Source organism: Ptychodera flava, chromosome 12, assembly GCF_041260155.1.
Source record: "Ptychodera flava strain L36383 chromosome 12, AS_Pfla_20210202, whole genome shotgun sequence".
Taxonomy (NCBI): Eukaryota; Metazoa; Hemichordata; class Enteropneusta; family Ptychoderidae; genus Ptychodera; species Ptychodera flava.
Genome location: NC_091939.1, coordinates 32638823 through 32652201, shown reverse-complemented (window position 1 = coordinate 32652201; position 13379 = coordinate 32638823). Strand labels below are relative to the sequence as shown.

The 13379-nt window shown below is 36.4% G+C and overlaps 1 protein-coding gene across 1 annotated transcript in view; it reads left to right on the top strand.

Annotated features, from left to right (window-relative positions):
- Positions 1 to 12413, top strand: part of LOC139146340 (adhesion G protein-coupled receptor L4-like) — a 45559-nt gene extending 33146 nt beyond the window's left edge. The window contains exons 11-24 of the mRNA XM_070717747.1: positions 305 to 380; positions 1363 to 1507; positions 1688 to 1737; positions 3039 to 3165; positions 3729 to 3826; positions 4026 to 4131; positions 4676 to 4803; positions 5217 to 5306; positions 5510 to 5573; positions 6121 to 6206; positions 6801 to 6930; positions 7846 to 7887; positions 8531 to 8707; positions 9298 to 12413. Of these exons, the coding sequence (XP_070573848.1) occupies positions 305 to 380; positions 1363 to 1507; positions 1688 to 1737; positions 3039 to 3165; positions 3729 to 3826; positions 4026 to 4131; positions 4676 to 4803; positions 5217 to 5306; positions 5510 to 5573; positions 6121 to 6206; positions 6801 to 6930; positions 7846 to 7887; positions 8531 to 8707; positions 9298 to 9396 (1418 nt within the window). The 3' untranslated portion in view covers positions 9397 to 12413. The remainder of the gene's footprint in view (positions 1 to 304; positions 381 to 1362; positions 1508 to 1687; positions 1738 to 3038; positions 3166 to 3728; positions 3827 to 4025; positions 4132 to 4675; positions 4804 to 5216; positions 5307 to 5509; positions 5574 to 6120; positions 6207 to 6800; positions 6931 to 7845; positions 7888 to 8530; positions 8708 to 9297) is intronic.
- The last annotated feature ends 966 nt before the right edge of the window (positions 12414 to 13379 follow it).

Sequence of the window (13379 nt, the reverse complement as noted above, 5' to 3'; positions counted from 1 at the left end):
TACATGACTGGGTGCCATATGTTGTGAGTTAGAACCCGATAGAAAATTTACTGTATATTCTTACTTCAAGAGTAAGCTTTAAAATGAGCCCCAACAATTGATAGATTACATGAGAATTGTAAAAATTTTAGAAACCGAATATCTATTCCGAGGCGCGTTCTACTTTAAATGCTATCTTTATCGCTTCGGGCACTGATAATTGCTGTTTACAATAAAACGTGTATCAAGTTATCTTTTGTGAGAAATTACTGGATTTCATAGTACAGTTCATAATGATGACATACACTTTATTGCCAACATCCAGATAAGCCACTGGCAGTAGTATCGTACATATACATCAATCCGGGAGACATTATACCAGCGGATGCTCTGTCCACAAGGTTAGTAAGCTCTAAATATTAATTGGAGGGAGGTTCATTAATATGAGTGGACCTGTTAACCTTGTAGTGCTCGTCTTTGCAGATCCCCTCTAAAGCCCCTCCCGGTATTACATATACCCCTTTCTCAGTTAGAGTGAACGTCTAAATCTTGAATTTTCATGAACTGATTAGGCTGACTTTCACTGGTCTGCAACTCAACTGCCAGCAGCGTAATGCCGTCAGGTCGGTCGGCATGCTGCTGCAACACACGACAAGAAGCTAAACTTCATATTGCACCTTACAAATTACGCGAACGGGGTTGTAAACCTACACACCCTTGCAATAAACTATATAAAAAAATTGCGAGACTGGAGCGAGAAAGTGACGCTTTCTCGCAATTGCTGAGAATATCTGGCTATTATCACTGCTATCAGTGAGAATGTTTTAATTGTCACAAGTGAACAGTGAGAAATGTACTCCTTAGTGAGAATCAAGTATGATAACACATTCTTACCGGTACGACTGGAAATTCTCACCAAGCACAACGAGAATGGTAATTTTAAAGATGAGCATGTATCATACTCATCGTTCACTTGTGAAAATCAAACAGACTCGCCGTTCATTGTTGAGAATCAGCCATGCTTTTTGTTTAGTGGTGAGAATAAGTCTGGTCATTTCTCATCAATGCATGGTGAGTCTGGTTGATTCTCCCCAGCTTCTGAACACTTCAGAAGGCTATTTACCGTACAGAAGACGCCAACCTCTACTATTGTTTGCGATGTTTCCGCGATAGCACTAAAATTTTATTCTGAATTTATCATTCAGATCTTCGTACTGTGAAAGTAAATCTAAGTTTGGTGATACCAGTTCGCAAGGGTGCTTTATTATCTGAAAAACCAATTGAAAGGAGATAAAAATCAAGATAATGTCACTACTGTTGATCGTGCAACCAGTTAGAGACGTCAATATCAGTTTGACTCTGCTTTATCCCCTTGTCCCCTAGGTCACATGGGCAGGAATGGGTGTCATCCATTACGGCAGTCAACAGAATCAAGAAAGTAAACACACCGGTCGTATCGGTGTCGGTCTTTCCTAAACCAGTGGATAATATGAAGTTGGAAATTCAGATGCGATTCTTTGAAAAGGAGGTAAGCTTTTCCTTACTCATCCAAACCAACACAAGTTTTATAATCACATTACAAAGTGTAAAGCTATACCTGTGCATTCTAGGATTTGTTATTACGACATTAATTGGAATAGTCTTTCTATATTGACCGAATGAGATCAGTCTTCACTTAGCACGTGTTTCTCTTTTCATGTTTTTATAGGAAGGGTACTCCCCTGTTTGTTCCTTCATGAAATTAGAAGCTGAACACGGGTAATAAGTTCATTTATTTAGTGTCGTTTATTTTCACAATATATCTCACTTGCCCTATAAGTGATGAATGCTACGACGTTTCTTTATTATGAATAACTAAGTAATGCCCGACACCTTTCTATGTCTTAAAATTGATCATGAAAAAGAAGCACCTAGTTTTATTATTCACTTGGAAGCCTTTACACCCAAGGTCCGTTTATGTTTGGGCGTTCTCCTGTTGCTATGCACAAACAGTTTCGATAACCTATCAGGACGAACGCTTACAGTAACTGTTACTGTTCATTTTTTCTCACTTTAACATAGCCCGTAAGCGAAAGTGACTATTGTCAACCAAAAATCACAAGTTTTGTAGTTTGTGTTCCTTTTTTTCTGCAGCTCGTAGTCAGCTTCCTTCTGTGGAATTCGATCATTGTATTTTGGTAACAAAATATGAATTTGTGTCTTTGCAAATTAATTACGCAACTGCCACATAAATAAGTTTGTGTACAGCTTCGTATAAAACCCGTCCTCTAAATATATAGCAAGGTGTAGCAATTTCACGTTGTTTTAATAATGTTTTAATAATTTTGTTTCTGTATACTACAATGTATGTGGTGTTTCAGAAAAAAGTAGCCCGAGTAGAGGTCTGTGTTATATCTATGTTCCATGTAACTCTTAGGATGCTAATGAGTAAAGTAGTGAACGTATGACAACATTCTAAAAATCAGCCTGCTCCTTATGTTAACAGTCAAGGACACAAACGATAATCACAAAAATAAAGAGTCCCATGATTGCGTTATTTTATAAACGAAATAAACTACCTGACATTTTCCGATTTGAAATTCGAAATAGCCACTATCCCGGTGTTGACTGTTTGTGGATAATTTTCGATTTTCGGAAAAGGAAGAAAGTGACAATTTTTCTTAATCCAAAAGCTTTAAAATGAGCCCCAAATAGTGGTAGATCAGAAAAAGAATTTTCAAATTTTGGAGTCTGAATTTTGTGTTCCCGAGGAGCATTCTAACTTTAACGATAGACAAAGAACCGTGATTGTGTGTCCGAAATAGGCACACGGTGTGTTGAACATAGTAGAATTCATGTTCATCTTAGTGGATAAAGTCTACTGAAATAGCAGACCACTTTCTACAACTGGCAGACCATGTCTCAAATGTGGCTTGCAAAGGTTTCATAAATATCGCAAAATTATCGTCAACAAAGGAGACGGACTGTGCCATCAGTCAAGCATCTCAATCAGAATAGATCTGAACGGCAGGTGACTTGATACACACAGGTTTCATTACTTTCATACTTGTTATGTTTAGCATGTGGAGTACAAGTGGATGTAAAGTAACCCACAGTGGCAAGCTGGACACGTTGGACTATGTTGAATGTGCATGTAGCCATCTTGGTAGCTTTGCTGTAATAATGACCATGGGGCAGAGTCCTAAGGTATACATGCTTTAAAGTTCTGCTCGTCAAGTTCATTGTCAATCGAGAGACACAGTAATGACAATAGTAGATAGTGCTAAATTAAGTTTACATCTTTTAGTAAATATTGTACTGTTCTCTTGTTCATACACTATCGACAAAAACGATAAGTTTTCGCAAGTTCCGAATTTCTTCGATCTCTGTTTTGTAGATAGTGCCTGTTTATACCAACAAATTGATTAAGCACAAAACAAGAAAGAAGAGAAAATCATCACAGTGACTGAACTATTTTCGCAAATCACATTGAAGGTAATCCCGGAGATGACATTAAAGCTAAAGACCATGATAACAAAATATCGTTTCAGCCGCTCTTGAAGGTGCAATGACTGAAAATTATCATGACACTGCAAATTTGCATATACCCACGTATTGTGAAAGATACATTCATTCCGTATTTGCCTTTCGAATATTAGCACTACATAAGGTAGTTTTAGCGGCGCACATCTTTAGATTTATAGCATAGCGCCCTCCTGAGCGAAGAGGACTGACCATTTTATGGTTTGTTATCAACCAATCATTTTCAGCCATTTCTCGAAGCCGCAGCTGTCCCTATATTGACACTATGTTGTTCGCTGTCTTTACTGTTCATCGTTATAAGTTTGTTTGCTGTTTTCATGGCCAGGTGAGTAAATTTTGTAATCGGTTTTACGTATAGGCAACAGATGAGATACCGACTTTAGCATTAATAGGTTTCATGTCCTGTCTTCAAATTGATTGGGGAAAAAATAGTGACCAGCTTTATAGAACTATGAAACTTTTTTAATTTGAGTGTTTGTTACTAACGGAAACATAAATTTCACTTCTTCTTCACCCCAATCCAGGCTGACATCGGACTTCTACGTGGTACTTGCCCAGGCTATTCTTTCGTTTTCTTTCTTCCCTATCGTGGTTGCTATGGACTCTCTGTTTGACAAACAAGAGTATGAGGTATACTTTAAAATATAACTCTGTATCGATAATTTTATAAATAATACCTTTACATGCAGAGTACGCTGTTTATTTCGGGATTGTGTCTTTGACTTTTGAGATCAATAGACTTTGATAAGACTATTTCTTGTATGTCATGCAAATGGAAGGGTGTTTTGCGAAGTTTTAATGAGGGGAGGTGTTGGAATATGAATTCACTATTACAGGAAAGACATCTCCGCTCTCTCAATTATATTTTTGTGTTTGCATGAAACAAAGGTAAGCCAGGATAAACAAAACAACATTAAGAAAGCAGACAAATAAGCAAATGAATGATAATAAATAGATAAATTAGAGAAATAAACGCCCATGTTGCCTTTTGCCGTACCCTTTGAATAGTTAATGGGCCAGTCGCTTTACCCATTCTGGCAGAATCGGTGGACTAACTTGCATGTGTTAATCAGTCAATTGCTTCAATTCTTATTCAATTCAATGTTTGCTCTTATTTATTTATTTATTTATTTATTTATTTATTTATTTATTTATTTATTTCCCGTCTTTGCAGAAATATAATTCGCTGGTTATGGCATTCTCTCATACGGCGCTGCTCAGCAACTCATTCTGGATGATGAACCTGAGTGTTCAATTTTTCATTTGTCTGAAGTACTACTTATATCGATGTACCCGTGCAAGGTGATTAGAAATCTGCTTCCATGGCTTTTCTCTTTTATCTGATAAACATTCAACAAAACCTACCTTTAAGTAGTGATTGATGTTACAGTAAATCAGGGCGGTGATCGCTCAATAGTTGAAAGTATTAATATTTGACGATGAAGGTACAGTTCTTTCAGCATAAACTTTTTTTTCTCCACGGCATAGAACTATGTCGTTTTTTGTTGCACTCGTTTCCCAACCCAGCTATTCCAGTGGGCGAAATGTATTTGGACAAAGCTGTAACCGTTTCTAGTAATTATAATGGTATTGCAAATTTAAGATTTTAAGTTTATATTTACAAGGATCACAAGTCTTTGGTTTCTATGACACTAAGTATGGTTACAAAACCATTTGTTGCACAAGAACTGTAGTAACATCCCTTTGTCTTACAGAGTCTTGTACGTCATTTGTGGCTGGGTTATACCTTGTGTAGTCCTCGCATGTCTGATTTGGATGTTACCTACTGACAAGGAGAAAAACAGGTAATGGAAAACTGTTTTGCATACATTGTATATTTGTCATGAAGAACAAAATTGCCTCTCTGCTTAAATCATACAAGTTTGTCAAGACATATGCCTTTATAATTGGTTCTGTTTTTCCTACGTCTAACAGCTTTACATCGTAATTTTTATTTGAGTTTATCAATGAATATAATATGTCCAATTTTGCGTTTTACCTACTGCAGCCCGAGTTTAGACTCTTCGGCAATTTTGTCTTCGATCGATGTGATGGTGCTCCTTATCTCATCGGTATGTATGTGTATATGTATGTATGTATGTATGTATGTATGTATGTATGTATGTATGTATGTATGTATGTATGTATGTATGTATGTATGTACGTTAGTACGTACGTATGTATGCATGTTGCTGTTTCTTATTGCTACAAGAATCAAAACTTACTTAGCAATACTGAGCTACAGTTTAGGTTTCGACGTATTCTGTGATTATTGAATGTTGCTTATTTGATTTCCCTAATGACCATTATTACTTTTTGAAAGTATGTAAAATTTGTATCAAGAAGTAAGGATTTAAAATCTCAAGGAGTGACAATCCAAGAATTGCTGTTATGAAAGCAGCATCTCAAATATTAATATTTCACGGTTTCTTTATTGCAAGTCAGTAAGATTTTCACATTTTTCCTAATCGTCTAGAATGTCTGCTTGTGTTCCTACTCGAGTACATACACATGTAGGTCTTGCAAATAATATAGATTACCGTTAACTGTTTAGGCTTATCGAGAATAATTTAGAGAGCATTTATATTCCTATCTTGTGCGTTTTTTTTTTCATTCGAGGTCGCCATACTGGTGTTCTGCTACGATTATCGCATGCTGGCTGAGTTGGTCAAACTTCTCCGGGGACCCGAGGAGGAGATACTGAGGTAAGCGATTCTCAGTGTTGTCTATACACGAGTGTCGGAAACTATTATGGACAGACTAAGATTTGGGACAGATGTCCGTTATCACAAAATAATACAATCTGGTTCCGTCTAGAGATTTTAGAACCAAAGAGAAATTTAAAATTTCGCAATTTTAGTTTTCTTTTTCTTTTGTGAATATTCTCACAAAATTTAAGGACAATGGTTGTTTTTGAATTTCAACCATCGATAAACCTCACTTCTCTGAATAATTCCCGGAATTTGAACGATCCTGACACCTAATCCTATTCTCCGATTTCATTCCTGTTCATTAGAGAGAGAATATGCAGGGTATCGTAGGAAACAATGAGAAAAAAAATACCCCATATCAATGTGTGAACCTAAAGGGAGGGCTTTGATTTTTTTGCCATTTTGTTTCCTTAAATTTTAATCAGTACAAATTAAATGGTAAAATGACGTTACGCTTAACTTTTGTTGTTATGCCTCATTATGAACTAGACCATTTAGATGGACTGATGCTTTTAACGTCAAAGATATGTGACCAGTTTTCACAATCCTGCCACCGGACATGAAAACTATATTTCCTTTACATTAAAGTGCGAAGATGGAATCAGCAATGTTACTCCATGCAATGTTCATCGTAACCCGGATCGTCAATTTTGCTGTTCATCTGATTGAAAACCCTGTAATTTCTATGTATGCATTTGCATGTTGCATTTTCATGGAGGTAAGATTTGCATTATATCTACGCCATAGTTTTATCCTATTGAATTTCCATATCTACGTACAAATACCGTTTTCGTTACTTTCATGATGCCAATAATCCAAAATCATTACGTAAAACCATCTCCAGATTGCATGCTTTCGCAGATTTTCAAATATCAATCAATTACACCAAAAGTCAAAACCTGAACCCCCGTAATCGTTCGCGTATAGGAATAACTGGTCAAAAAATGGGGGATATGTTCAAAATGAACAATGTTGTGACAGTTCTGTCGTTTTATCTTCACTGACAGTACTGCCATTTGAATTCAAAATTAAAAGATGTCACTAGTAGAGAAATTTGCGAGAAATTTGAGAGATATGGACACTTTCCCGCTGTATTGCGAGAAGTAAGCGAGAATACATACTTTCTCGCGATCAAGCTGCGAGAACTATGCTTTCTCGCATGCATCTGCGAGAAATTGAATTCTCGCAATCAGTCAGCGAGAACTAAGTTTTCTCTCTCTGCATCTGCGAGAAATTGTGCTTACACAGAAAATTACAATTTCTCGCAGATGCAGAGCGAGAAAACAAATTTCTCGCTGATTGATTGCGAGAATTCAGTTTCTCGCAGATGCTGAGCGAGAAAAAACAGTTCTCGCCATCTGATTGCGAGAAAATTAAATTCTCGCTAAATTATTGCGAGAAAGTATGTACTCTCGCTTACTTCTCGCAAAAAACCCCCCGAGAAAGTGTCCATGTCTCGCAAATTTCTCGCAAATTTCTGTTCTAGTGTGTGTACAAGAAGCAAACATGCAGAATATTTGAGGCTGTTATTTGAATTACGTGCACCGGACTTTCAGGCGGATAAAATCAATATCATTTTAAAGATTTTTACGGACAAGGCGTTAATTCATTTCCTTCGAATTCCATTTTGCAGGGTTCTGTCATCTATCTTGGGTTCTTTGCCACTAATAAGGAGGTTGGTAAACAGTAATGAGTATGACAGTTATGGACACAGCGTTTTCGATACCAACTTATTTTAGGCTACCATTTCTTTACATCCTTCAGAGTCGTGACTACAATATGCAAATATCAATAAAATGTGTCAAATGCTTCTGCTGAACAGAAACGAGATAGTTTCACTTAACATTGTAAATTTGGAATTACATGTCCTTAAGTTTTTACCTCAGAATGGGGCTATGACCTCTGCTTTTGACCCTCAGCGTAGGCTGTTGCTGGATGACAAACTCTAAACAATATGGCTTCCAGCGTATCGCGTTATAGCCTTGCCAATTTATCTTTTGAATAGTTTATTTGGTACCCAAAATTAACTCACCAATTCTCTGAACACTTCAGTGTCTAGGTGCTCTGAAATTTACAGAAATGAGTATCCAATGCTCATTTCCTGTGGGTGTTATAAGGGTATTGTGCACGTAACATGTGCTATCCTTGGCACGAACCATTCCACCCTCAGTGATAGGTATTTGATCTGAATGTACCTAAGTTAGTAAAAAACCCGTCTAATATAATGGTAAATTTTCAGATTTACAAAGTTTTCGTCAAAATCCAAAAAAGTGGCGCTGATTAACCATTACTTGTGTGCTTATCTGCATCATGTATAGTTGCTGATTGTCCTGAGAGCTCGATATTTCGCAGAGGACGAAGAACACAAACAGGCAGTGAAAGACTTTGAGGATGAGGACTGTCAGAGACTGCAAATTCAGAAAGAAATGATGGAAAATAAGAAAAAACATGGAAAACGAAATAATCCTGAAAGTGGGCAGAGTGAAAATGCCGAGGTAATATGCACCTTTTGAGGCTTTTAAATATTTTCACATTTAGAAATTATGATCGGAAAAAATAGTATACCCTTGGGATGCTACCTTGCTATAAGTAACATTTCGTGCTTAACATCAATTTTCGTAATTTTTAACAGTGATATTCTGTATTTCAGTTCCTGACGCCATAATAAAACATTCTTTAGTCATCAATGAAAATGTTATGACAGTGGAGGTTGTGAAAGTACTTACTGATGAGAACGTTCCTTTATGATTAATTCAAAATTACCAAACATTGGCAAACGAGTGGTTTGGTTTTGGTTTTTTTATCGCTGTACTCCAAGCCGCAAGACCTTTAACCTTACATTTTCCGTTTCAAAAGTTTTAAATTATTTGTAATGGGATGGAATCTTGAGGACCGAAATGCAACTTCATCTACGCTGTCGGGATCGCATTCTCTGTAACTTGCCAAATACAATGTTTAACCGTTTGCTATAGTTCAGCTTTTCAATAGAATGCGTATCATTTTTGAAATATTTTCTCTCGGTGTCGTCATAAAAAGGTAAGAAAATTCTTTTTACCTAGCTTATTTTTCTTCATACAATCATTAGGTCCAGTCCAGAAAAGGACGTTTACAGTACAGGAATACCGATGAAAATAGCGATGTGAACATGCCATCCGAAAACATTGTACTGGAAGAGATCAAATAATCGTCGCTGGCCATCCCGGTAAAATGTTTAGTATCATGGAACTAAGACTTTGTAATGTATTGCAAAAATACCGTTACGTTATTCAACAAACAGAACACTTTGCTTGACCTAAAAGACACTGATGAAAAATATCACTCAAAATGACGGTATTATATGAAGATACTGATTGTCATTTCAAGTACTAACGATATCCGGGCCTTATCAAAGTCTCCGTAGGAATTTGACGCTATGCGGAACAATACTTGCACTTTAAGCTGGTATGCACCTTGAAAGTGAAAACCTTAAACTTCCACTCAAACGTCCTAATATATTCTCTTACCAAATCAAAAAAAATCCGGGGTCATCTGATTTAGAGAAACAAATCACCGATGTTGATTTACCGACAATTGAAATTCAAAATGGCCGCCATCCCTGTGTTAACTCTATTGGGAAAATAAAATTTTCAATTTTGCAAAAATCTAAGACGGTGAAAATTATCACTCGAACAGCTTCAACATTAACTTCCACAAGCGGTAAACAAGAAAAGTATAAACCAGATATGAACTGAATGTGCTCACGTGTTGATATCCAGTGAACAGACTAGAAAATTTTAGCATTTACTCAACAGAACTACGTGTGCTAATGTAACCCCTGAATGGAAGGAATGACGTGTTATATGAATGCCTTGTACAGATTTTGAGTTTGACAAAATTACAGACTTAGTTATCATGGATTGAAATTGACTGCTGATGACACGACATGTATTGACATTTATCAGACGCTACTGGACGCATGAAATAATACAGTATGACACGAATTACTGCATGCTTTTTGACCGTTATGAAGTTGTGTAAAACAATTGTATCTTTGGCCTGTTCCAAACGACGAAGAGCAAAAGAATTGTACCTTTGACCTGTCTCAAACGACGACGAGCAAGGAGATGTTACGCAACATTTGCAGACCTCAGATTAATCACTAACCAAAACACAAAATCAAATAAGACAGACATTGTATATTCTGACAGCAGTTCAATTGAGCACGCCACGCAGAGTGGAAGACAGACTCCTGATAAGACTATACGTGTATACGGTCTACTGCCAGAGTAACTATCTCTGACGAGGATTTATTGTATAATGTTTTCAATATCCCTGTCAATAAATCTAATTCATACCAATATAATCGACACCCGTGTGAGGCGTGTAATAAGAAATGTAAATCATACTATAACCCAAAAGGGATTCGAACCCCCACACACTCATGGCAACATCGCCTAGCTGCTAGGCCGTGCACAAAACCAGTCGGCCACTGCTTCCAACCCAAAAGAGTTGGTCACAGTAACCGACTTAGATGTTTCAATTCTGTGCGCGACCGAACAACACGGTATGCGTGGAGCAGACGACACACAGACACAGTACACACACACAGTACACACATATATAGTAATCGGAAAAGAACGAAGCTTTTTACTGAGCTATCAGACAGACTCGGGGACAAGTAAATATCCACCAGCAGAACTGTCCACTCAGGTTAAAGAAATGTAAATTATACTATAACCCAAACGGGATTCGAACCCCCACACACTCACGGCAACATCGCCTAACAATCAGATATCTGTTATATCATTATATGTAGCAGGTTTCATCAACTTTCGCACAGTACTCTCAGAATTAAATCACTAATGAAAAAACTTTATTTAATATGTAAATGAGCTAATTATTAACTTGACACGCCCAATGCTTCTCAGTACAATTAAATATTTATCAGATCAATATCTATAGCAAGTTTCATCAAATGTAATGCTGTAATTTTGGAGTAATATCACAAATTGCAAAGTTTGTTAAATATGCAAATGAACCTTTAATTAACTCCACACAAGTAAATGCTTTACACCACAATTAGATATCAGTCGGATTAGTATCTGCAGCAGATTTCATCAATTTTGGTGCAGTTATTGCGGAGTAATATGACTCATTACAAAACGTCATAAAATATGCAAATGAGCTATTTGTTACCTTGACACTGCCAAATGCTTGTCAGTACAATTAGATTTTTATCAGATCAATATCAGTACCAGATTTCACTGACTTTGGTGCTGTAATTTCAGAGTTATATACCTAATTACAAAGTTCATTAAATATGCAAATGAACCCTTCATTAACTTGACACTACTAAGTGCTTTACACCACAGTTAGATATCAGTCAGATCAGTATCTGCAGCAGAATTCATCAATTTGATGCAGTTATATCAGAGTTATATGACTAGTTATAAAACTTCATAAAATATGCAAATGAGCTATTTAATAACTTCACACTGCCCAATGCTTCTAAGTATAATTAGATATATATCAGATATTTGTTGTACATATCATCAAGTTTGGTGCAGGAATTTCAGAGTTATGTCACTAATAACAAAAGTTCATTAAATATGCAAATGAGCAGATAATTGACATGACACTCACAGTATCATCATTATGTTCTGAGATTGTCATCTGTGGAAAAATTTCATGAAAATTTGTGCAGTATTTCTTGATATACGTCTATACTGTCATTACCGTCTCCATAGGGAAACCATTGTACGGAAAAAAATGATATTACATAACTTCATTAAAATGCAAGCAACACTAACCAATATCTAATCAGTTCTTGCAAGTAGCATATGGTACCTGTGTACCAATCTGACTTGAATCTGTTCAGGCGTTTTTGAGTTATCGTGTAAACAGACAGACAGACAGACACACACACACACTAATACACACACACACACGGACAGACAGACAGACATCGCTATGACATAAGCCCACGTGCGAACACGTGAGCTAAAAACAATTGGCAGTCCGGATACTTGTCCAAAAGGCTCATTCTACCTTAAGGCAACAATATGACGTTTTTGAACAGGGATCCTTATGCATTGCAGAGTTAAAAATTCTACTATAGGCTCAACATTCTAAACTTTTGAAGGTCGAAGCAAGGCGCCCGCGCATCCATATGTATGAATTTAAAATTGAAAACATAAGTAAACGACCAGATATATAACTTGTCAATGAAATTATAATAGTTATAATTATGCGTGTCAATGAAATCATAATTTAGCGTGTATGTAGTAGTGTGAGAATTAATGTATAGAAAGTCTTTTCCATTCAATTTAGCAATTAATAATACGATGAAAACACATATTTCACGTATTTACATATTTTCGTTAGGTGATTTGCTCTAAACTTTGTATGTAATTAACATCACGCTTTCCCAAAAGATCGTATTTTTTTGTCTTTTCGCGAACTGTACTGTATTCTGAATTGTTTGTATGACATTGTGTATCGTATTTGTCATCCTTTTAAACACTGTAGACTGTTGAATAAAGTTTTGCAACATCCAAATAAACGAACTGTCATGTTATTGATATCTTCATAAAAAAGGACAAAAATCAGTCGATGTAGTTATGATTTATAATATACACTTAAATTCCTTCAGTTTAAGTCTGTCAGTGGTTTTGTGCGTTTTATTACATGTTTTTGATGGTTTCATCTGTAACAAAAACTGGGAATCCTATGTCCACTTTCCTGGTTGTATTATACTATTAATTGGTTGATATGAATTTGGAAGTTTCTAGTACTATGGTTTACCTTGAACTACCTTCATTAGTCTTGGCATTGCAAAAAGTTCCTTTCTCACACATTTGAGTGGTTTCATTCTTAAACGTGTAGAATTCAAAACATGTCGAGAAGTGCAATGTACTCTTATGAAGATAAAATCATAGGTTTCATTCTGATCGGAAATTCATGGTTATGCGAACCATCGCCACATTAGCTATCACGCTCCCTCTGTACAGAAGAACAGCGAGGGATGGATATGATTTTAACCAATCAGCAAGAAGAGCTCATGTACTCATCCAATCATATACATTGTCCACAAGTTGACATGCGGTCTCCCATCTCTATGGGCTTGCTGTTTTATTTCGGTTAATATACATCACAATAAGTTCACTAATAAGTATTATTCAAGGTATG